Source organism: Panthera leo, chromosome A3 (genome assembly GCF_018350215.1).
Source record: "Panthera leo isolate Ple1 chromosome A3, P.leo_Ple1_pat1.1, whole genome shotgun sequence".
Classification (NCBI taxonomy): Eukaryota; Metazoa; Chordata; class Mammalia; order Carnivora; family Felidae; genus Panthera; species Panthera leo.
The window spans coordinates 137,789,620-137,813,233 of NC_056681.1; the positions used below are offsets into that span (position 1 = coordinate 137,789,620).

At 57.5% G+C, this 23,614-nt stretch overlaps 1 protein-coding gene across 7 annotated transcripts in view; it reads left to right on the top strand.

Moving 5' to 3' along the window:
- EIPR1 (EARP complex and GARP complex interacting protein 1) overlaps nt 1-23,614 on the top strand; it is a 121,265-nt gene that overhangs the window by 46,320 nt on the left and 51,331 nt on the right. The window contains exon 1 of one of the 7 annotated variants that reach the window (XM_042933778.1): nt 7,295-8,331. The exons of 4 other annotated variants lie outside the window; for them this stretch is intronic. In XM_042933778.1, coding sequence (XP_042789712.1) covers nt 8,076-8,331 — 256 coding nt within the window. In that variant the 5' untranslated portion in view covers nt 7,295-8,075. Of the gene's footprint in view, nt 1-7,294; nt 8,398-23,614 lie in introns of those variants that run through there. 2 more of the 7 variants (XM_042933783.1, XM_042933781.1) reach the window with 2 other exon arrangements.

Consider the following 23,614-nt stretch of genomic DNA (forward strand, 5'->3'; position numbering starts at 1 on the left):
CATATGTGTGCACTTACACACATGTATGCACACATATACATGTTTGTGCACATATACACATGTATGCACATTGAATATTTTCCAGCCCTGTTCTCCCCACCTGTCCTGAGATGTCACGGATATGAATGTTGGCTCAGCTGTTATCATCCCACAGGTTTCTGAGACTCTGTTTATTTTGTTTTTTACTTCATTTTCTACCCAGCGTTCAAGTTGAGTATTTTCTATTGTTCTGTCTTCAAATTCATTGATTCTTTCCTCTGTCATGTTCATTCTGCTGTTGAATCCATCCACTGAGGGTTTTGTTTTTTTTTTTTTAATTTTGGTTACTGTATTTTTCAGTTGTAGGACTTGCATTTGGTTCTTTTGTATATCTTCTCTCCCACTGGTGAGGTTTTCTGTTTTTGTTTTTTTTGTTTTTTGTTTTTTTTTAATATTGGTTTGGAGTATTGGTTGCTCACTGTAACATTTTTATAACGGCTGCTGTAAAACCCTGTCAGGTAATTCCAGCCTTGCTTCCTCTTGGCATTGGTGTGTGTTGACGGTCTGATTTTCCCGATGCTTGGGAACTTGTGGATCTTGTTCGAGCAGGCACACAACCTGTCCGGGTCTAGGGAGTGGGTCTTGTCTCACTTCCGCGTGCTGGGGTTCCAGTGATGGTTTTTGGAGCGCTCACAGTGTGTTCTTGGTGCCTCTGGGGCTCCCACTGATCCCTCAGAGGGAACGGGATATTACAAGCCATGGAGAAGACACTGACAAGACTATCTCGATACTGAAATAAAGGATGGACGTGGGTCAGAACTATCGGATTGTTTTCAGCCTGGTTGTAGGAAAGACTGCCTTGGTATTATCGGTGGTGATAGACGGCAGGGAGGAAAGATCGCCAGGTTAACTGTCCATCTGGTGCCTTCTCCTTCCCCTTGTCCATTCCTCTCCCTGGGAGGTGCTAGGCCCGAGACTGGGGCCCCAGTTATTAAGTGCGTGGGGGACAGGATGGGGACAGAAAGTGGAATCTCAGTCGCCAGAATCACTTAGCTCGGGCTGGTGGGGCAGGCGAGTCTGAGGAGCTCCGGGGTTCATGTCAACTGTACTTGTCCTGATGGTGCCCTACTGCACCACGGGCTCTTCCTGGGGCCTCGCAGCCCTGCTGGACCTGCAGGGTCACCTGTCCTCATGCCCTGGGGCTCTTCAGCCGTTTGGGTCTGTCTTTACCTTTGTGCTTGGGGACGGTATACGTTTTCTTACGTCAGAGTTACAGAGTTACAGGATAGGGAAGGTGTGGCCGTCCAGAAGTCTTCATTTTAAACAACAAAAGTGTTTTTGTGACTCATACTTCTAACCATTTTTAAAAATTTGAGTAGACACACAATGTTGTTACATTAGCATCAGGCGTGCAGTACAATAATCTGACAGCTCTATACGTTGGACTGTGACCATCACAAGTGTAGTCATCATCTGTCCCGTGTGACACCGTTACAATATTGCCGACCGTGCTCCCTGTGCTCTGCCTCTCATCCCCATGACTCACTCATTCCGTGATCAGAAGCTGTGTCTCCTCCTTCCCTTCACCCGTCTTCCCCCTTCCCCACCCCCATCCCTCTGGCAGCCACCAGTTCGTCCTCTGTACGTAGAGGTCCGATTCTGCTTTTTGTTTGCTCATTCATTTGCTTTGTTTTCTAGATGCACGTATGAATGAGATCATACGGTTGTCTTTCTCTGACTGACGTATTCCACTTAGCATGATAGGTCCATCCATGTTGTGGCGAATGGCAAGATTTCATTCTTTTGTATGGCCAAGTAATAGTTCACGGTTGTGTGTGTGTGTGTGAGCGTGTGTATTTATTTATTGATCTCTTTTTCATTCATCAGTCGATGGGCACTTGGGCTGCTTCCGTATCTTGGCCACTGTAAATAATGCTGCAGTAAACATGGGGCTGCAGGCATCTTTTCAAATTAATGGTTTTCATTTTCCTTGGGTAAATACCCAGTAGTGGAATTAATGGATCATAGGGTAGTTCTAATTAAAAAAAATTTTTTTAATGTTTATTTACTTTTGAGAGAGAGAGAGAAGCAGAGCACAAGTGGGGGAGGGGCAGAGAGAGGGAGACCCAGAATCCGAAGCAGGCTCCAGGCTCCGAGCCATCAGCACAGAGCCCGACGCGATTCTCGAACTTATGAACCAGGAGATCATGACCTGAGCCGAAGTCAGACGCTTAACCCACTGAGCCACCCAGGTGCCCCAGGGTAGTCCTATCTTTAACTTTTTGAGGAACCTCTATACTATTTTCCACAGTGGCTGCACCAATTTGCATTCCTACCAGCAGTTCCAAAGTGTTCCCCTTTCTCTACATCCTCACCAATACCTGTTGTTTCTTGTCTTTTGGATTTAGCCATTCTGACAGGTGTGAGGTGATACCTCTTCCTGGTCTTGATCTGCATTTCCCTGCTGATGAGCGATGTTGAGCATCTTCTCGTGTCTGTTGGCGCCTGGATGTCGCCATTGGAAAGTGGTCCATTCAGGTCCTCTGCCCATTTTTACTTTTTTAAAAAATTATTTGTTTAATAGTTTATTTGTTTTTTGGTGTTGAATTGTATAAGTTCTTTATATATTTAGGGTATTAACCCCTTACTGGGTATCTTGTTTGCAAGTATCTTCTCCCATTCAGGAGGTTGCCATTTTGTTGTGTCGATTTCCTTTGCTGTGTAAAAGCTTTTTATTTTGGTGTAGTGCTAATAGTTGTCTTTTGCTTTGCTGTGAATCACAGTTTTGGTTGATGGGGTTTTAGGATAACTCATCTCTATTATTTAATTCCATGTGATTATAGAAGATTTAAAAAATCTTCTTTTTAAAAGTTGGCAAGAACTATTTACTTGGGTCTTATACTTGTTTTTAATTATTGTAGCTGTGTTTCTGTGTTGGGTAAAGTCATACTATTTTGAAATAGAATAAAAGCTATTGTCAGATAATATGATGGAATGGTGTACTTAGCCAGCAGAGGGCGAAGCTTTTCTGGGATTCGGAGGCCATGATATTAATCACGTCTCCCATTGTTGTCATTGTGCCTGGGGGAGAAACACTCAGAAGTTACATTGTGGACATCTGACTCTTGTGGCTGCTCATCATCTTTTGAATAGCCCTCCTATATAGGGGGAAATTCCTAGGTTATTAGCCCCATTTCCCATTATGGGAATAAGAAATCAAGTTTGCAGTTTCCCCGTGACTAGGACCGTGCGTATGACTGAGATGCTGCCAGTCACAGGGGGCCACATGGGACAGTGGTTGGCAGTATGAGTGGCTGCAGATAGCTTTGGGGTGTGGGGGTCATGGTGGCAGCATCGCAGGTGACTTCCAGGTGGTAGTGAGTTCCTGGCACACCGGGAACACGCCAGTGGCCTGAGTGTGACAGCGGCAGCTGTGGGGCGGGCTTCGTGATTGCCGGGTGGGGACTGCACAGCTTTCCGGTCAGGCCAGTGCCTCCGTGTGGTTTCTAGCCCTGCTCCCCAAGGCTTAGGCTTAGGCTGGTCCTCCAGCGTGCCCGCCATTCCGGCTCTTTTCCCTGAATCCAGAAATGATCTCTTCATCTGCAGAGGCTGCTTTTGTGGATTGCACCTGAGGTCTGATAGGTACGCACTAGAGGGGGCTGTCTGAGACCCCGAAACCGGGGATCTTTACATAAATTGGCAGTGACCGTGGCCACGTAACATGGGCGGAGTGTGGCCGGCGCTGGCGCTGCACTTCTGCCCATGAACGGTGGCGGGCGGCCAGTCACCAGTTAGGGTCCCAGCTCCCGTCCTTGCCTGCGGTCACCTGGCACTCCCTTCCTGTCGACCTCGGTGCCGGCAGGCCTGCTCTTCCCTCTCACTGCTCCCGCAGTACGGATTACTTGTACACTATGTGCCAGAGCCCCTAGCGTCTGGGGCTCCATCCTGACCTTCCGGAAGCTCCCAGCTGTGTGGGAAGGATAGACACTGAGCTGATATCCACCCAAAGTGACATCGCCCCGTGGCAGGTGTTCTGAGGGGAGGGGGGTCAGAGGTTTAATGAGTCCTCAAGGGGCCAGGGGACCCCACTGAGCTCTGCTGACAGCGGCCTCTTTGACAAGGCACAGCCCTCCTGCTCACTGAAGTGTCTCATTGTTGTCACCGTCCTTTCGCGTAGCGTGTTTTCACCGACCTCATTTAGGAGCAGCCTGCTAAAGCGAGTCAGCGCAATGAGAAGTCACACAGAAACGGATGGAGGGACAAAACAGGAAAGCCAGTGGGGTGGAGGAAGGAGACGGCGGAAGGCACCGTCCCCGATGTGGAGGACGGAGGCCCCGTGAGCGCTCTGGGACCTGGCGTGTGCCACATGAGCTGAAGACGCGGTGGCCTCCGCTCTGGCCATCCAGGAAGGCAGGTGTCTTGGTAGAGCGGGGCGGGTGACCCGTGTGGTTCCCAGTGCGTGTGCACGTTGTGTTCACGCCGCGCCGCGGTCTGGTAGGTGTGCAAGAGCGTCACCTCTGAAGAAAAGTACACGCCTTGATTTAATAATACTCTTGTGCTAGAAAATGCTGACCGTCACCTGAGCTGTCACTGACCACGGATCGCCGTGACGAATACAGTGACGGGAGAGTTTGAAATACTGCGAGAATTACCGAAACGCGACTCGGAGACAGGAAGTGAGCACGTGACCGCGGGGCATGGTGGCCGACAGACGTGCTGGACACGGGCCAGGGTGGCCGCGGACCTGCCGGCCGCACCAAACAGCGTCTGCGGCAGAGCGAGGCGCGCCTGGAGTTTCTTCTGAGTAACGTGAAAGGAGATCCTTCTAGAAATCACCAATGAAAACATTCCCAAACCTCAGTTTTCACTCTCTTCTCTGCTTTAAAGGTGAGCTTTCTGTCAGCCAGAGTTTCCCCAAATGTTGGGGCACCGGCACCCTCGTCACAGAGCTGGTGGGGTTCAGGGAGGTTCGCTGTACCGTGTCCAGAAGTTTTCAGATGGCCGAGTCGAGAGTCCTCCTCAAGTCACCGTGGGATATTCCGCACGGGGACTTTTCTAAGTTCCTTCCGACTCTGGAGGTTTTGCCGCAGTCTGTGTAGACTCAGGAGGCCCGTGAAGAAGTCCTCTCGGGTTCTGCCCTACTGCGTGGGGCGGTCTCTCCTGCCCCGAGCCTGTGAGGTGGCCCTGGTCAGGGCTAATTAGCGCGCCTCTCGCTCCTGGCCTCTTCACCCCGGCTCAGAGAGGGGCGTTTTTCCTTCCCTCGTGTTCCCCGTGGAAACACCTGTCACATCCCACACCAAGTGAGTTTGAGTAGCCAAAGATTTCAAGATTATTAATCATGCTTTGCCACTTGTGACTTTATTTTTATCTTATCACTTCGTTTCGCCACCCCGAGCTCAGTCTTCGTGTCAAAGGTGAGGAGCTTGAATTGACCGCACGGGGTTATTAGACCAGAAATACTTGCCCCCTAGTTGTTCTGTTTGTAAGTGAACGCAGTGCAGGTGTGCTCACCGGAGCGGTTGGTCCCTGAATTACCAGTGCTGGGCCTGGCTCGGCCCTGACCCGGCAGCCGGCCCTGGGAGAGCCCCCGACATCAGGCATTCGAGTGGCCGACTCCTGTCTGGTTCTCCTCAGAGTTCGAATGCCCGCCAGTGCTTGTGCAGAAGAAGGTGTGGTCTCCACGGCCACCCACTGACCTCACTGACAATGGACTTGCTAACTCCCGGGGGTGCTTGCAGAGCAAGGCCAACCGTATCATCTTCAACGGAGACGGTAGAGTAGGTCCTGCCCCTCCCGCTGAGTGCGACCTCTGCCGGTCCCCGTCACCGCCATGCTCAAGACCTTTGGGACCCGTTTGGGATTTGCTTTAAGAACCCGCTTCATTGCTGTCTAAGAAAATCTTTCTCCTGACTTTAGACAGTACTTTTTGGCCCCTGATGACCCTGTCCTGTTTGCTTACCCATCTCATTAGTCATGCTGGATTCTGAGATTTTTGACTATTTTGGAAACTCAAATATACCCCGGAGAACAAGGTCTTACCATGCAGGGCGCATGGAGAACGTTCTGGGATGAGTCTGCAGGAACTTCCACTGCACTTTGGGTTGATAGACTCTGCTCCTTTGTGGTTTGTGACCCACATCTCTCTGTAGAGCACGTATGTGCTCTGGATGGCAGCTGGTTACAAACACACTGTTGGCTGGTCGGATGTTTCTGCGATTGGGACTTTCTACCTTAGTTCTGCAGGAGACGGATGGTATACAGCTTCTTTTTTTTTGTTTGTTTGTTTCTCGTTGATTTTTTTTCCCCATGGAAACTGGTCCTGGCAAGCAGGGCTATGATAGGGCATTTCGGCAGATACTCAAAGCGCTTTTGACTCCATCTGTGGGAAGTAGTTGAAACAGACACACAGGTCGGAGAGTCTGAGGGGAGGGACACAGCCCTAGACATCAGTGACACCCAGGCACGTGTTTTCAGCAACAGATTATGAAACATTAGGAGTGTATGAGGGGGTGGGTGCCTGAGTGCCCCCTGCTGAAACCGGGCCAGTAGCTCGAGGAGAGGAGAGGCCAGGAGGTGGGAAGGAGGGAGAGGAGAGTAGGGAGAAGAGGGAGAGGAGAGGAGGGACAGGAGAGGAGAGGAGGCAGGAAGGAGAGGCATCTCTGGAGAGGAGGGGAGGGGAGAGGAGAGGAGAGGAGGCAGGAAGGAGAGGCATCTCTGGAGAGGAGAGGAGGGGAGGAGAGAGGAGAGGAGGTGGGAAGAAGAGAGGACAGGAAGGAGAGGAGAGGAGGCAGGAAGGAGAGGCATCTCTGGAGAGGAGGGGAGGGGAGAGGAGAGGAGAGGAGGCAGGAAGGAGAGGCATCTCTGGAGAGGAGAGGAGGGGAGGGGAGAGGAGAGGAGGTGGGAAGAAGAGAGCAGAGGAAGGAGAGGAGAGGAGAGGAGGCAGGAAGGAGAGGCATCTCTGGCCAATGTGCCTTGGGGCCGCCAGGCATTCACATGCGTCACCCACTGTCCCGGTGCAGATAGAAAACGCAGGTGCTGCAGGGATCGCGGTCCCTCGAACAGACCGAATAGGACGCTGGACTTCTGGCATTTGTAAACCACCTTAGCGCCATCCAGGACGTTCGCTTTGCAGCGTGCAATGGGGAGGTCAGGCGCAGCTGTACGAATTCGATGGTTCTGACCTATAAAAACGGCAGTTCCGCGTGGCTCCGGCTGTTGAGGCCGCGATCCGGCCACGCTTGCCCGGCGGCGTCGCCACGCTTTGCCGCGCCTCCTCCTCCTTTCCGGCGCCGGAGATCCGGAGGGCTTCCGGGGAAAGGCGCCGCGGAGGCCGTGGCATCCGATCGTCCACGGCGTGTCTGCGGGTGGCCGGCATCGCCACCAGCAAGTGCCGTGGCAGAGTGGGGGCCCGGGTCCTTTCCGTCCCTGCTCTAGAAGCCGGCGCTCAGGTGGAGCTCGACGGCTCGTCCCCGGGAGGAGCACTGCTGGCCGGGCGACATCTTGAGGGCAAACCGTCCGGACGTCTGTCGGCTGTGACCTGGCCGACCCAGGGGGAGCGGTGGCGGGCATGTGACCACGCCCCGCGTGCGCAGGGGGCGGGTCTCGTTCTGACGCGCGAACGTAACCGCAGATGGTGGCTTTAGCAGCTCCGTAAGAGTCAGCAGTGTCATCTGCCCGTGAGACAGAAAGCGCATAGGATCTTTGGGCTCTACTCTGCGAGGCCCTGCACGTAATAGGAAATACTTGCTCGGGTCACGTCTGCCCGTAGCTGTCCGTGTCAGAGGAGCGCTGTCCGCCCGCCCGCGCGGCGAGGCGCCACACGGGAAGGCGGGCCAGCCTGGGAGGCTGGCAGGGAGAAGATTCCGGAAAACACCGTGAGGGTAGCCTGGGGCGGATGCCGATGCGGCCTCGCGGCCCCCGGCTGCCTGCCGGCCGCCTGCTCTTGGTGAACAATGAGAGCGGGGGCTGTCACTGCGGGGAAAGGCTGTTCAGAGAGGACTGGCGTTTCTTCCCAGACCCGGGGCGCGGTGGCGGAGGGAGCCATTCGCCCTGGCTTCGGTGACATCCTTCCTCTGTGAGGTCGCGCCCAGCTCTCCATGAAGCTGCCCCAGGGCAGTGCGCTGCCCCACGTGGGATGCATCCATGCGGACCTCGGGGTGCCCTCATGGGAGAGGGAGGGGCTGCCCACCTTGCCGGGGTTGGATGGAGTGTGCTGCTTGGGGGTCCCCTTTCCCTGCAGGAGAGAGAGAGAGCGTTGCAGGGGTTGGCCCCTGCCTGCCATTATTCAGTCACAGTGTCTCGCAGAGACACCTGAGTGTGCTCCCAGGAGAGCAGATCCAGGAGCCCGTGAAGGTACGTGGCGACCGGAATGTGGCTGTGGTGGCCCTGAGTGTCAGCGGGAACCAGTCTGCAAACACCGTGAGGACTGTGGGACCGAGGGTGGGACCGGGGTGATTTTGGAAGCCATGCGTCGGTCCACATACATCAGTGTTGTCTCCTGGGACGCGGCAGGGCAGGCAGTAGATGTCAGCAGGACTGGTGCCACACGCCAGCCACCCCTTAAACCGTGACACCCGGTGCAGACCAGTGATTTGAAAACTTTCTTTTTTAAAGCCACAGAACCTATTTTTTCCTGTTGCAGGAAACCCCGGCCCATAACACGGCTGAGACCGGAGCTGCCGATCTCTGCCGACAGCGTCTGTGAGGGGTGAGGGGATGGGACAGCGAATGGAGCGAGACACTAGAGAGTTTTCCATGGGTCACCGCCATCTGGAGCGGGCGACGACTCAGCGTTGCTCACCGCTCCGCTCCCCACGTTCAAAAGGGCCTGGCACGTAGTAAGCACCGAAAACACTTGTTGGGTGTAGTGAATCAGCAAACGCACGAAGGGTCTGTTCTGGGTCCACTTAAAACGAAGCAAAACCTTTTCATGGTCTAGGACAGCAGCAAACCAGAGAGCTAATGGGTTAAATCGGGCCCACTGCCGGGTCTCATCAATCAAGTTTTATTGCCACACAGCCGCACTCACGTGGCATCACGGCTGTCCTCGTGATGAAATGTCACGTTGGAGTCATCGCAACAGGGACTGTATGGCCCCCAAAGCTAAAAATATTGACTGTCTGGCCCTTCATGGGAAGTTTGTTGTCCCTGGATTCGGAAACGGGAGGAGGTCTGGTGCCTCCTCGTGAGGCTGGGCCGGGAGGTCGTCCGGTGGCTCACCGCACGACGGGACTGTCCGACAGGGATGAGACTTCTGTGACCAGCTAGTCTAGATCCCGTCTGTCGTTGCTCATTAAACGCTTACTGTTTACCAGGCTCTGCTCAGCTTCCGTCTCAGAGAGCGTGTGATAACAGGTGGAGTCTCTTGGCCCGCGGATGAGGAGAGCGGGGCTGTGACTGTGCCACTCGTGGCTGTGGGTCTAGGGCCTCAGTCTTAGCGCACGTGGCTCTCGGGTCAGTGGTTTCTGCACGTCCTCTCCTTCCTTTCCAACGCCCTCCTTTCCCGTCACCCCCACCACCTTTATTCACTTAGCGGCTGCATCCACACGCCCAGTGAGGGGTGTCTCTTCACGCGGGCTCCGCCGGTCCTTCCTGTACAATTACACGTACGTGATGAACTCCCAGCATGTGCCACCCCGGCCCAGACACTGGAGCCACAAGGGACGAGTGAGGCCCCCCTGGTGCCGTGTCCAGGATCGTGGACACTGAGGGGTGTTGCGCTACCCCTGGGGACGCCGTGAGAGACAGAGATTCTCCCTGCTACCACCTGCCCTCAGTTGTGCTGGGAGAGGCTGAAGGTGTCATCTGAGGTAGGAGACAAAGTCGGCTCCCAGTTGGAAGTCCCCCAGGATGGCAAGTCAGAGGCAGCGAGGGGCCGGGACCCAGACATTGGAGGTGGAAGAAAGGTCAAAGCCCTGGGGTCCATGCAAAGGAAGGACGACTGGAATGGGCTGGATGGAGGGCGTGGGTGTGCAGGGGGAGGAGGGCAGGGGGAGGGTGTGAGGGCAGAGGGCAGGATGGAATCCAGGTCTTGGACGGACCCAGGTAAACAAGGTCACCTCGACTGGTTGAGAGCAGTGACCCAGTTACAATGATCTGTCTCGTGTTTGGTGCTAGACCCATGGAAAAGGTCATCATCATACAGTAAAACTCGCTTCTACTTCTCCTCTTAAAAGTATTTCTTAGATGTTTGCTGTTTATAACGAATTGCTTATTAAACGTTTGAAGTGGAGGAGTGAAAAGAGCGTTTGCACCGTGGGTATCATCAGAGCACTAGTGCGGTTGGTACCTGTTCCCGAGTTGGAGTCTGTGCCGCTGAAGTGGCCCCGGTTCCACTGCTTTAAGTTCAGAGAAGGCGCATCTCACCGAGCGGCCGGCGTGCTGTCTGTCGCTCGCCCGTGCTAAAGCAGACCTGGACGCTTGTGGATGATGGCGTCCTGGGCAAGAGTCAGAGTTGCCCATAGTGAAGTTGAAGACCTGAATACGGCCTTGAATGGCAGCTGGTGTTTCCTGAGCTGGGGGAGGGAGGGGGGTGCTCCTGGGTGGCACTGAGAAAGTTCCCGCGTGGGATGCCCGCCACTGTGGCCTGTGCGCCAGGGGCACCACAGCGAGCGTGGGCAGGGCCCAGCGGAGACCACGGAGGTGCCCACGGCAGCCAGCCCCACAGTTCCCGCGGACCAGGCGGACGGCAGGCCGTGTGTCTGCTTGTCTCCTCTGAGCCCCCGGAGCGCGTGGCCTCGCGGTGACAAGGGTAGCCAGGGGGCCCTCCAGTGAGCCCCGCGAGCCGGCGCCACCGCGCCTTTCGCCGTGCGTCCCATGACCAGTCCCGGGATGGACGCTGGTGTGACGCCCGCTCACAGGGCCATCAGCAAGCTCTGAGCCCGCGTCAGTGGGCGGATGACGCCTCCAGGCTGTGGCTGTGGTGGTACAGTTTGTCCACGGTGGCATCTGGGAGGCAGTGGGCAACGAAGGGAACGTGGAAGGCCTGGGAAGGCTGGTGCAGCCGAGGGCGGCTTTTGTTAGCCTGCGGGCCCGTGTTTGGCCTGGAAGGGTTCACACTGCTGGTTCAGAATGTCTCGTTTGCTGTGAAAAAGCGATTCTCGTGTTTTGTCGCTTTTTCGTTTTCTCGCCAACTAATGGCATGGTTTTTTCCAGACCGAGCCACCAGGTTTCTATTTAGTTTTAGAGTTTTTTTTTAAAATTTTTTTTTTTTTTCAATGTTTTTTATTTATTTTTGGGACAGAGAGAGACAGAGCATGAACAGGGGAGGGGCAGAGAGAGAGGGAGACACAGAATCAGAAACAGGCTCCAGGCTCCGAGCCATCAGCCCAGAGCCTGACGCGGGGCTCGAACTCACGGACCGCGAGATCGTGACCTGGCTGAAGTCGGACGCTTAACCGAGTGCGCCACCCAGGCGCCCCTAGTTTTAGAGTTTTTGACAAAACACCTCCCCGTCCATCTCTGCCTCATATTTTATTAGTTTTGGTAAGAGTCGAATCTTTGTCCTGACCCGTTTGGCTGCTACTACAAAATACCGCAGACTGGCTTGCCTACAAATGACAGACACGTGTTTCTCATAGTTCTGGAGGCTGGAGCCCGAATCGGGGCCTGTTCAGTGTCTGGCGAGAGCCCCCTCCTGGCTCATAGGTGGCTGTGCTCAGATGGTAAAGGGCTGGTGAGCACCCTGGCGTGTCTCCTACACGGGCTCTGAACCCATCATGAGGGTGGAGCCCTGCCTTCCCGAAGGCCCCACCTTCAGGAACCCCAGGGGTTCGGGTTTCACTTGGAGCCCCCTTCCCCCCCCCCCCCTCCCCCCACGGTGGCGAGAGAAGCCGTCTTGCAGTCCTGTGCTTGCTGTGCTCACACAGCTCAGGGCTGTTAGGAGGTCCTCACCTGTCCATCCTAGGCTGGCCTGGGAGGAAGTGTGGGACGTAGGTGTGAGAGCCAGATGCACCTGGGTCTGAGTCCCAGCTCTCTGTGGGTCCAGTGACCTTGGGGCAGACCTTCGGCTCTCTGAGGTACAGGTTCTCACCATTTGTAAGAGGGTAATAGCACCTGCTTGGGGAGGTTGTGATACGATTAAAGAGGTTCGTGCATGAGGTGCACACAGTAGGCCAGCTGTGAACAGGAGCCACGGCGGTCCCCATCACCATCGTAAGAGACATGAGTCTGGAACGTAGGAGGCGCGTGACCGTCACTGGATGGTTGGTTTACAGAGCACGCCTGGAGATGACAAGCCACTGACATAAAGTGAATGACAGGCCCTCCAGCTGGCCACGTGCTAGGATCGCTCGAGTTCCTTGTAGACGTCCCTGTCCCTGGGCCTCACCTTGAGTTAGACGTTTTCCAATAGCGTGCTGGCATTAGGAGTTTTAGACCATCCCTGAGTGATTTTAGCAGGTGGCTGGAATTGTGACTGTTGACCTAAGTCCCTCTTCAGAGAGCGGGACACAGGGTGCCCCAGGCCACCGTGTTGCCCAGCAATGGATACCTGGGATGATGCCCCTGTGATGGCCCAAGGACGAGGGCGCAGACAGGCTTTGGCGTCCGGCTGAGTTCCATCTGAACCCCGACTGCCACTCTATAGCCGTGGGACATTGTGGGCAGTGACTGCGTCAGCCACCCTGTGTAATATCCAACTCCAGGGGAGTCTGGAAGGTGGCTGACGCTCTAGAACATTGGTTTTGCTCTTTATAAAATGATAGCACTCCAGTATAAAACATAGTACACTGCAGATCTGTTGTGTCCGTTAGATGAGAGAAGGCTTGGAAGGTTCCTGGTCCAGCTCCTAACACTCATTCCTTCGCTGGGTCACCCCCATATACTAAATACTAAACATGCACACATGCTGATTGCTTTTAAAACTATCGTCTTAGCAGGTATTTAGATAAAACTGGTTTAAAAAATATGACATAGCCTATTTTTTGTGATATAATTTTGATCTACATCATAATGCATTTAGCAAGCAGCCATCTTTCCTAGGTCCTTTTTGAAAGGAGATAGGTTATAAATTATAAATATTCAATGCCTAGCAGAATCTGATACAGAGAAGGCATTCAGGTATGTAATGAACTGTGTACTATTCGCATAAGATGGCATCCCATTTTGCATCGATGTGAATTCTAATTACAAAAAAATTGAATTCTTGACCTCCAAGTGACTGTGATCCTACTCGAGCGGTCTCTCCTCACCCCTCGCCATCCCTCACTGCTGTGGGCACCGGTGCTGAGGTGGGGGGGCTCACGTCCAGGTGGGGGCTGGTGTCCGGTGGGGGCTGGCGCTCGGGGGACTGGCATTCCGATGTGGCCAGAGGCGTGTTCTGTAGCGTGGAGACCCGGGGTCAGGGCCACCAGGTGTCCTCGTCGACGCCAGAACTGGGGAATCTCTCAGGAACTTGGGCAGAAGCTGAAGTGCAAGCCTGTTCCCTTCCTGATGAGAAAACAGAGGGGCGGATCCCAGAGCGTGAAGTTCACCTGCTCTCTCTGGCCTGCCTGTAGCCTTGGGAGAAATGGCAGGTTTGCTCTGTGTCCTTCCTGCTTTGTTCAGGCACACACAGAAGCCCGTCTGACCCGCTGACACGTGTGATTTGGTGGCAGTCGGTCTGGCCCATCAGAGGAGGGCCTGTGGGAGTCACGCCCCCTGTTCACCACTCCCTCCCTGTCCCGCAGGCCGCTGCCCGCTCTCACCGGAGGGACTTGCGCTCTGTGTCCCAGTGTGCCCGCCCTCAGCTGTTCCGTTTCCTCCTGCCCCCGTCACTTTCCTCCCCGGGGAGCCCCGCCCGGGACACCTTCAGTTCACCGCAGAGACCGAGTCGGGATTAATAACCTTTAGGAAACATTCCTAAATAAGCGTCAGGGTGCAGTTGACTGCTGTGGCCAAGTCTCAGGGGGAAAGATTTTCTCCTCACTGTGGTTCCCGGGAACATTTGATTCCCTACGTTATAATCTGTATACCCAACCTCCCGTCGCGTTTCAGCGGTAAAATAGCACCTTTAAAAGGGATCGTGAATGTGTGTCCTTTTGCGTTTCAGCAGTCTCTTGTGTTCTTCATATGACGTGTCGTGCTCACTCAGCATCTGTCTCTGAGCATTCGCTGCACGCCAGGCACCACTGAGGACCTGGGGGCGCGGCCGTGAACCAGACGGGGGCCCTTGCGGGGCTGCGGGAGTAGAGGGGCAGTGCGTCAGCGTGAATACGGTCTCTGGTGAAGGAAAGCGTTAGGAGAACAGACTAAAGCAAGTGCCAGGGTGGAGACTGAGCGGGCGGGGCGCTGACCGCCTGGGACGGACTTGTTTGAGGAAGTGCGATTTGAGTGCCTGCAGAGGAGGGGAGAACCAGAGTGTGTGACAGTGTGCGTGTGCACATGCTGTGAGGGCGTGTGCGTGTGCTGTGGGTGAGGGTGTGCACGTGCCGCGTGAATGAGTGTATGTGTGCGTGCACGTGTGCGAGCGTGATTGTGATTGAGAAGGTGTATGCAAGGACTCCATGTGTGCATGTGCTGTGTGTGAATAAGTGTGTGTACGCACCAAGTGTGTGAGAGAAAGTCCGTACACGAGCTGCGTGTGTGTGAGAACGTGTGCGTGTGCTACGAGTGTGTGAATACGTGTCAAGTGTGCACTGGGTGCAGGAGAGTGTGCACACGTGCTGCGTGTGCGTGTGTGCATGCATGTGTGTGTGTGTGCGCGTGCGCCCCGTGGTAAGATGCGGGGGGGGGGGGGGTCGCCTCTCGGGAGGAGGAGCCGGCTCGGGGTCCGGCCTGGGCCACGTGAGGCGAGTCGGAGTGTGGGTGGCGGACGGCTGGCGCCCCGAGAGCGAAGAGGAGGCAGGCTGGCGTGAGAGGCGGGGGGTCGGCCTGCGGGCCCTGGTCCCGAGGAGGGAGCAAGTGTGGAGGTGGAGGGGCGAGGGCCGTCCGTCCGCCCGGGCTTTTCTGCCCCGGGGTGTAGCCGCCACCGGCTTGGGCGTGCAGGACAAAGGTTGCCATCTGGGGGGCGGCCAGCCCGTAGAGGATGCCCCCGGGGCCTGTGTGGGCAGGGGACCAGTGGTGGGGGGTCAGGCGGGGAGTGAGCTCTAGAGAGAAGGCAGCCGGAGACAGAGCAGAGCCGTGGCGGGGCCGTGGAGGACTGTGGGGCAGAGCTGTGGTCAGCAGCGCCTGTGAGGGCACGCGGCACTCCGGGCACGTGGGGATGTCCACCGCGACGCGGGTGGACCCATCTCGTCTCCAGAGATGGGTCGCAGACGGGACACGCAGGTGTGAACCGCGTGTGCTGCCCCTGGGCCGGCGGGGTGACGGGAGCCTGGCTGAGGGCCGGAAGCACCACGGGGGCCTCAGAGCCGAGGGGCTCACCTCGGGACGTGACAGAGAAGAGGGACCACGTCCGGAGGGAGCCAGCACAGAGCAGGGAGCAGGCGGGGTGCACTGGGCGGGGGAGAGAGGACCCGGGTCACTTGGGACTGGGCCGCCTTGCCATCACTCGCCCCACTCTCAGTTCTTGCTGTTGGCCGGCAGGCGTCTTGGGGTCCCTGGGTCCCATCGCCCAGCCCTGTCTGCACAGAGAGGGAGAACGTTGTAAGGCTGGTGTTCTTGTTGTGCAACTGTACGAGGAAACCCAGATAGAAGAACACGGTGACCCAGGGGTCACTGAGAAAGGAGGGCCCTGCAGGCAAGGAGGGAAGCAGGCCGTCTGCCAGGTGGTGCGCCTGTCCTTGGCCCCTCGCCCAGAACCCGTGGGGACACTAACAGAGCAGTACAGCCGAGGAGGATGGTGAAGCGGGTGACCGAAGCTCGGGAAAGCCAGGCGGTGCCTGAGAGCCGTAGATTTGCAGCCCGACCTTGTGACCGAAGGAGATCCTGAAAAAGCGCCCCGCCCCCGCGGGCAGGAGGGTGGCGTCCGAGTTCCGTGTGGCCTAGGACACAGCACGTCCAGGCTCCTTGAGGGTGGGGCCGCGTTGACCCTGCTGGCCGTGAATGTTGGCGAGAGCCCCTCCCAGCCCGTCCCGGGAAGCACTGGCTGGGCCGGAATCTCGTTGAGGAAGCCCCCTCCCCACAGGCTCCCAGTGAGGCACATCCTGGTTCCGTGCTTTGGAGAAGACGCGTCTGTTTCCCCAGGTCGGGCGCAGAGGTGAACGTGTGCCCTCACGATGCTGCAGTCTGGTCGTGCTCTCGGCCACCAGCTCTGCTCTGAGACGGTTCCAAGGTGGTTCTGTCCGCCGGGATCTGCACGTTTGCTCTCGAGTCGAGCGGCTGACATCCCTGGCTGACAGGTCCATCGCAGACGCCTGAGGAGCCCTGGGGGGGGGGGAGGAGCAGCACGGTCCAGCCCGCTCTGTTCTCCCGAGGCCCGCGTGGAGGCCTGGCTCTGTGATGGAGAGTACTTCCTGTGTCTTGTTCGTGGTGCCCTCCACCACCGATGCTGCTGTGGCGTGGTGCTGCCTGGCAGAGAGCAGGACCACCCTCCCCGCCCCTGCGCCCACCGCACGATGGAGGCACCTTCCTCGGCTGTCCGCTTTGGCATTTGACGGTGATCTCTTGGTCCTCTGGTAACTTCCCAAGGAGTTCGCCGATTAAGTGAAATTTCAGAAGCTAGTAAGTGGCCCCCAAAGCATGCTTAAGATTTAGCATTTGAATTGCCTTTTTGTTTTTTGATGAGACAGTGACCTGTATTTCAGGGGCCTCTGTCCCCAGTTAGCAGAAGTGGAAGGTGAAAAACCCCATCTCTCGCTCTCCATCGAGGGAGCTGGAAGACAGAAATGAAAGCCGCGTTTCAGGGTCACGGCTGCCCACTCCTCCTCTCTGCCGCCTCCCCCTGGGCTCCGACTCCTCACTGTCCACGTTCATCGTCTCCCCGGATTCTCGGAGCATCCCAAACACGCGCCAGCCTGGGGTGGGGGAAGAGCACCACACTCTGGCCAGAAAGCCTCGCCTAGGAACGGCGGCCGAGCAGTCGGCTAGGAGCCCATACGCACCTGTCCGTGACCGCCTCCTCCCCCCACCAACCCGTCCGGGCCGCTTCGCAGAAACGCAGAAACGCAGAAACGGTTCTGGGTGAAAAGAAACACAAAAGACGGAGGAGTGGTTCGAGGAGGCAGTGCGGTGGGGCGTCGGGGGAGAGGCGGGTTCAAACAGACGGGGCTTGAGCGGGGCTGCGGGGGAGGGACGGAAGTCGTCCGTGCTTCCCTGCTTGCGTCCCTGCGGGAGCGGCCTCCGGGTCTTGCCTTCCCCTTAGGAGACAGAGAGCCTGACTGTGCGGGCCCTCAGGGGACCGGTGGCTGCCAGAGCAGGTGACCGCCGGCGTCGGTCCGTCCGTCTTTCCGCCGCGACCGTGGGTGCGTGCTGTATGCCAGGCAAGTGTCTTGATGCTGGGAAAACAGGAGTCGCGCTATCTAGACCCCCTGCCCACCTGGGGCTCACGTGCCGGCGGAAGCAGGTCAGCGCGTCTTCCCTCGCTGGCTCTCCACGCAGCCCCCGCTCGTCGGCAGGCCCAGGGCAGAGGCCGTGGTTCTGGAGTCAGGGCGGGGCCGGGTCTGCCCCTGGCTGTGTGCGCCCTGGGGCAGGCGGACGCAGAGGTCCCTGCTGGCGTGTGGTCTGGGGGGTTCCGGGGCCTGTCCTCTGCACGGCTGTCTGGGAGGCTCAAGGGAGTATCGGGCATCCCTGCCCCCGAGGCCACACCGCCTTCTATGTGCGGCATTTCCAGAGTCAGGCACCAGATGCCCCTCACCCCTAGGTGTCCCCATGTCCCCAGGACACAGTGGGCAGGACAGCCTCCTGGATGGTCTTTGTCCTGCTGCTTCTGTGGGCCTCTCCCGGGCTTCCTGCATCTTAGCATCCGGCAGCTGGAGGTTAACGGCGACCGTGTCCGCCGTGAGCCGTGTGCACGTGGCTGTCATAACTGCAGCAGTTGTAAGATACCCTTTGCCTTATAAATGGGTTGAGTCTGCTTGGTAAGAACAAGGCTCTGCGGAGCGTGTGGGTTCTCGGGTCCGGAGTCAGGCACGTTGGGATTGGCTCCTTCTTGCTCCCTAACGCCTGGTGCTGGGCGGCTGGGTCTGGGAAGATGGAGGGGGGGCTCCCGGGAAGGCTGGTTACCCCCCCGTGTCGTGGCTGCAGGTGGCCGTTGGCGGGGAAGACTTGAACGGCAGCACCTAGAACACGCTCCCCTGGCCTTTCGCCGTGGCTCTCTGCTTCCTCAGGCCACGACATGGGGTTCCCAGGGGAGACAACCACGAGCGGCCGGCCTCTGAGGGCCATGGCCGTGGCTTCAGTGCGGTCGCGGGAGCCTGGCCTCCGTGTGGCGGGCAGCTCCCTTTCTGTTTCAGGGCTCTGCGGTCCTGAAAGGCAAGCGTGTTGGAGCCCTTGGTCCCCGATGCCGGGCGCGAGGGCCCCGCGTCCTGACTGAGCAGAGGCTGACGTGGTGTTGGCCAGCGCAGGTCAGCGGTGGAGGCCCTGCGTCCCCGCCCTGCACGGGGCTGTCTGGCATCGGGGGCTCCGGCTCTGTCGTCTGCCCGAGCTCCCCCTCCAGGGCTTGTCCCGCAGTGTGGTTGGACCGTCCCGTCCTCTCTCCTGGTCGTCTTCTGAGCTGCCGTTTGGCACCCTGCCTGCAGCAGACAGAAAGTCGGCAGCGGGGGCCACGGTCGCGCCGACCCAGGAGGCCCGCTGGTGGACTGCATGGGAGGCAGGGCTTGTCCTTTCCAGGGTCGCTCCTGGCGTGGAGAATCCGGTGCGTTTGACCAACTCTGTGTCGGCGGACATTTATTTTCCGTATTTTGCTCCACAAGCAAAGCTGTATTGGAAATCTATACGTACACGTCTTTTGTTCCGTCTGAGTTTTTGTTTTGGAAGAATTTCCCCAGGAAGACACGCCGGGTCTCTAGGTATCTGCCAGCAGCCCCGCCAGCCCCTCGGTCTCTCCATGGTGGGGTTGCAGGACTCACCTCCCCCACCCCCACCGTTTCCCACCCTATCCCCCTCCCCCACAGCCACCGTTCCTGCTTCTCACTCCTGCCACCTGTGCTCAGGCTGCTCATCCCTGCAGATCGGCCGGGCCCGGCTGCTGCGTTCCCATCCTGCTGCTCGGGCTGAGGGGAGCCACCGCCTGGGTGTCACCTGCAGTTGGGGGGCAGAGCTCAGGAGGGGCTCCCATCCAGAGGTGACACACTCTTACAACACGCTGGCCAGCAAGCAGTGGCTCCCCCCGGCCACCAAGGCCCCTCTAAGGAAGGAGAACCCGTGAGCAGCACTGGAGAGGGGAAGACAAAGAAACCAGAAAGCCACGGGGGCGGGTGCAGAAAGGGAGCAGCAGAGGCAGGGCTCGCGGGAGCCCGGGGGTCCCCAAGAGCCAGGTTAGGACAGAGAGCATGTGATGACAGGGCAAGAGAAAGGGCGTACAGGCGGGCGCGTCCGCGTGCGTGCCGGCACGTCCACACCTCTGACGGCAGCACCCGGGGGACACGAGGCGGGAGCTTGCGCTCGCTGGTCCCGTGTGGTGACCTCTAGGTCTTTGCCTGCTCGGGCTCGCCCGCGGAGGAGATGTCGCTCCGATGCCGTTGATGGGAAACTCTTCCCCAGGGTCACAGGGTAGCTAAGCCAGACCCAGGATTCAGACTTGGCCCTTCCAGCTGCAGAGTCCGTTTTCCCCGACGCGTGGTCCCTCAGCTCAGTTCCGCGTGCAGCGCCAGTGCGTGGCTGTGTCTTGGCAGGCCTGCGGTGGTCCGGTGTGGAGGAGACGGTGTTACCTGGGGACACGCGGCCCGCACACACAGTGAGCTCCCCGCCCACGCCCCGGGCCCCCCGTCCTGAGCCTGCAGCAGCCTGTCACGGGAAGACTGCCCGTGTCGACCACCCTCGGCCCCTGTGGTGTTTGTAGAGATGGAAGCACCTGGAAGGCGTCAAGTGAAAGGTGTGGAAGTACAGAAGATGTTATTAAGTCCCCCAAGTAACTTGGGTTGTTTTGCATTTCACGGGGAGACCCAGAATTTCAAGACGGTTGCCCTCCGCATTTGAAAGGGATTGGTGATCGAATAGATATGTTTAAAATGAGTCTTTTACTTTTGTGCCTTCAGCAATCACCCCCACCCTCTTCCTGTATTTTAAGCCATTTTAAGTGAAGTAAAGAGAGGAAAGACAAGGTGACAGCAAGTGCCAGGATGGATCTTGGCGGGGCCGCAGGGCTGTGCCCTCACGTTTAGTCGGCCAGAGCTGTTAATTGGGGCGCAGCCCCGAGACGCCTCTCCGTCCACTGCGTTTCCTCTGGGTGGGTGCAGGATGGCACGCTCATTAGGGAGGCAGTGGGATAAGCCCGGTCGTCGGCGGGAAGAGCGAAGCTTCTGGAACTGGCTCGCCATCCCCGCCACACGCACTAATGGGCACCAGCTGGGCTTCCCCGCGCACAGCGGCGGCCGTGGAGGCGGCAGAGGCCTCCGTGCCCACTCGAGCACACACTTCAGTGGCCGTTCCCTGGGCAACGGCGTCTCGCAGCCAGCTGGCTCTGCCCCCAAGCCCATCAAAGCGCACACCCGCCAGGAGCCGGCGCTGTGCCCACCGCCGTCTGCGGGCTCTGATGTCGGAGCATTTGCAGCCGGGTTTCAGGGTTAAACATGAGGGAATGAACCGGAGGACTCAATAGTCAGGGGCCGCAGTTGAGGGGGTGTGGAGGTGTGCACGAGGTGGGTGGGAGGGAGGGAATGTAGCCGGTCACGTTTCGTGTCCGCTCCAGACAAAAGGTGGAGGGGACGGCTTCCCTCGTTTGTCTAGGGTGAGAGGAAGTGTGGCCAAGAACAGCCTTTAGCCGCGTCCAGGGTTGTGCGAGCTGCTGCCGGCGGGCCTGGGGCCACGTGGCGGCTCTGTGGGGAGGGGGCTCCCTGGCGGGGGTGCAGGAGCCTAGAGTGGTCGCGCAGATCCAGCGCGGGCTCACCGGTCGTGGTGTTTGCGGGGTTTGCCCGCACATTTCCGTGAACTGACCTAGTTGACTTGGCTGGGATTTCCCCCTTCCAGCGTGGCTGTGCCCACTGGGCCTCACCGGTCATGTCTTCTGCCATATTGAATACAAAATTCCCATTTTTGAGCACTCCACCTTTTAAAGCATTCTGGTGTTTGGATTTGGCCTTTCCATCTGACACGGACTGAATTTAATGAGTACAAGATTCTCTGGTGTTTAACATGGGGGCTCTGCACATTTCATAGAGGCTTTGGTTTGTTTTTAAGTTTATTTATTTATTTTGAGTGAGAGAGAGAGTGAGAGAGAGAGAGACCGCGGGAGGGGCAGAGAAAGAGAATCCCAAGCAGGCTCCGAACTGTCAGTGCAGAGCCTGACTCGGGGCTTGAACTCATGAACTGAGAGATCATGACCTGAGCTGAAACCAAGAGTGGGGCACTTAACCGGCCGAGCCACCCAGGTGCCCCAAGGCTTTGGTTTTAATCTTTCATTTCTGTTGAAAGATTTTTGTTTGTTTTTTTTTCCCTCTTTTTCTGACCCATCTGTAGGAATTTGAAATAATCACGATTACTTTTGAAAAGATATGACGAATTCAAATAGTTTGTATTTGAATCGGGTTTCAGCGTAGGACTTTAATTTGCAGGGTTTGGGCAGGTAAAGATCGGAACCGTTCAGCGTTGAGTGTTGTAACTTCACGAAAGTGGGTTCTGCTCTTGCATTGGCCACCCAAGAGAACTTTTGTGAGACACGGAAAGATCACGTTCACCATGCACGTGGCTCCTAGGAATGGCTTGGGGGCACACAGTGGGGCCGCAGCAACCCGGAACCCAGAAGGGCCCTTGCAGACAGCAGGGAGCACGTGACCTTAGCATCTGGCCCTGGCGCAGAGCTGTGCTGGATTTGTCTGAGGGGCTGGGGGGAGCACGTCTGGTGGCTCTGCTGAGCGCCCGAGCGCCGTTGCACTCAAGGAGCCAGGTGGCCTCCCACGAGGGCTTGCTGCCTAATAGAGAAGTCAGATGGGACATTTGCGCTGATTTGGAAGGGCAAGCCGACTTCCCCAGCAAGTGGCCGCTGACCTTTACTGCCTACCAGGCAGGTGCAGTGGTGAGTCAGGCAGCCACAGCCCGACCGTCCTGGAGCTCAGCTTCCATCGGGGGAGTGAGCCACACACGAGGAAGGACAGGCAGGCGAGTCAGTGCTGGGCCAGCCAAATGTCCGTCTGTCGGCGGCCCACCGACTCCTCGTCCTCGGCACGTAGCAGGATGACCCTGAGAGGTGCAGCCTGGGGCGGCGTGGGGAGGGGAGGGACGCACAGGTGGGTGGCTGGTTCAGCCTGCGTGCAGCAGGGGAAATGCGTGCTTATCCGTAGACGCGGGTAAGAGAGGCACAGAACGCACGCAGGGGCGGTGGAGGAGGGCGCTCTGCGAACGCTGTGGTACCAAAGTGGCGGATAATATGGGAAGAAAACGTGTTGCAAACATGGCTGGCTTCTTCCTCATTACCACCACCCCGTTCCCGGCCAAAGGTAGAACACCAGAAACTAGAGAGTGGACCAGAGCACTTCCCTGTCCTGGTCCCGGGTGATTCCCACAGAAGGTGAGCCAGGGTGGGCTACAGGGAACGGGTCACGGTGTGCTTCCTTTCTGCTCCTCCTGGACACTTAGCCGACGAGCCGCAGGCTGCCTGTGACAACTCGTGAGCTGGGGTCCTGTTCCCGCTCGTGTTCAGAGACCCAGACGACAGCCAGAGAGCACCTGGTGCGGGAGCTCGTGTACACGCACAGCTCTGAGCCCCCGCGCTGCGCGCACAGTTGTGCTGGTCCCTACGTGTCCCTCGTCCGGGCTCTGCGGCTGTTGTGTGCCTGCTGCCTGACGTGGCGGCCCCTGCCCCGCGTCCTGCCTGCCCTCGCGCCAGCACGCGGGACCGCCGTGCTCACGGGTGCACGGTGAAGGCGCTCAGTTTGCCTTCCCATTTGGTCTCCTTGGTGTCTGCCTCCACTCAGCGGGGCTGAGGCCGTGGCTCCGAGCCGCAGGCCCGTTTCCGCGCCGCTTCGTGTGGGGTCCAGGGGGCCGGCGCCGTGTCCTTGGGCTCCACGCGTGCAGACTCTTCCCTCCGTCCCCAGTGCTTCCTGAGGAACGTGTGTCCGTGTAGACATTGTGTTGTTAGAGGAAGCGTTCGATATTTCAGCCCGGGGCACACGGCAGACCCTAAACACATCGATCAGCAAGTCATCAGCTTTTCGAAAAGCGAAGGTATGAAGGTTTTGGGGTATTAATTAGTTCTGACACGAGTGGGTGCCAGAGTAGTTTATAACGGTGGTTTTAAAATCCCATCACCGAAAGTGATTCGTGCCACTCTTGCTGTAGCTAATGCTGATGAATCACCGTGTTCTCAGTTTTAATGAGAATGGGGATGGTCCCTGTCCAGAAAGCACACACTGGGATGCCAAGCAAGTGTCACTGTTTCCTTTTTGTAGATCCGAAAAATGTGTGGCTGCATGCGGAGTGCAAGTTAATGCGTGTATCAGCGGAAAGTGCTGCGGGTTCCCGTGCTCCACGTGGTGGGCGGTGAGGCCGTCCAGCGGGCAGTGAGGCTGGGCGTCCCTCATGGCGGGTGGTGAGGCCGTTTGGCAGGCAGTGAGGCTGGGTGGCCCGCACGGTGGGCAGTGAGGCTGGGTGGTCCGCACGGTGGGCGGGGAGGCTGGGCGGT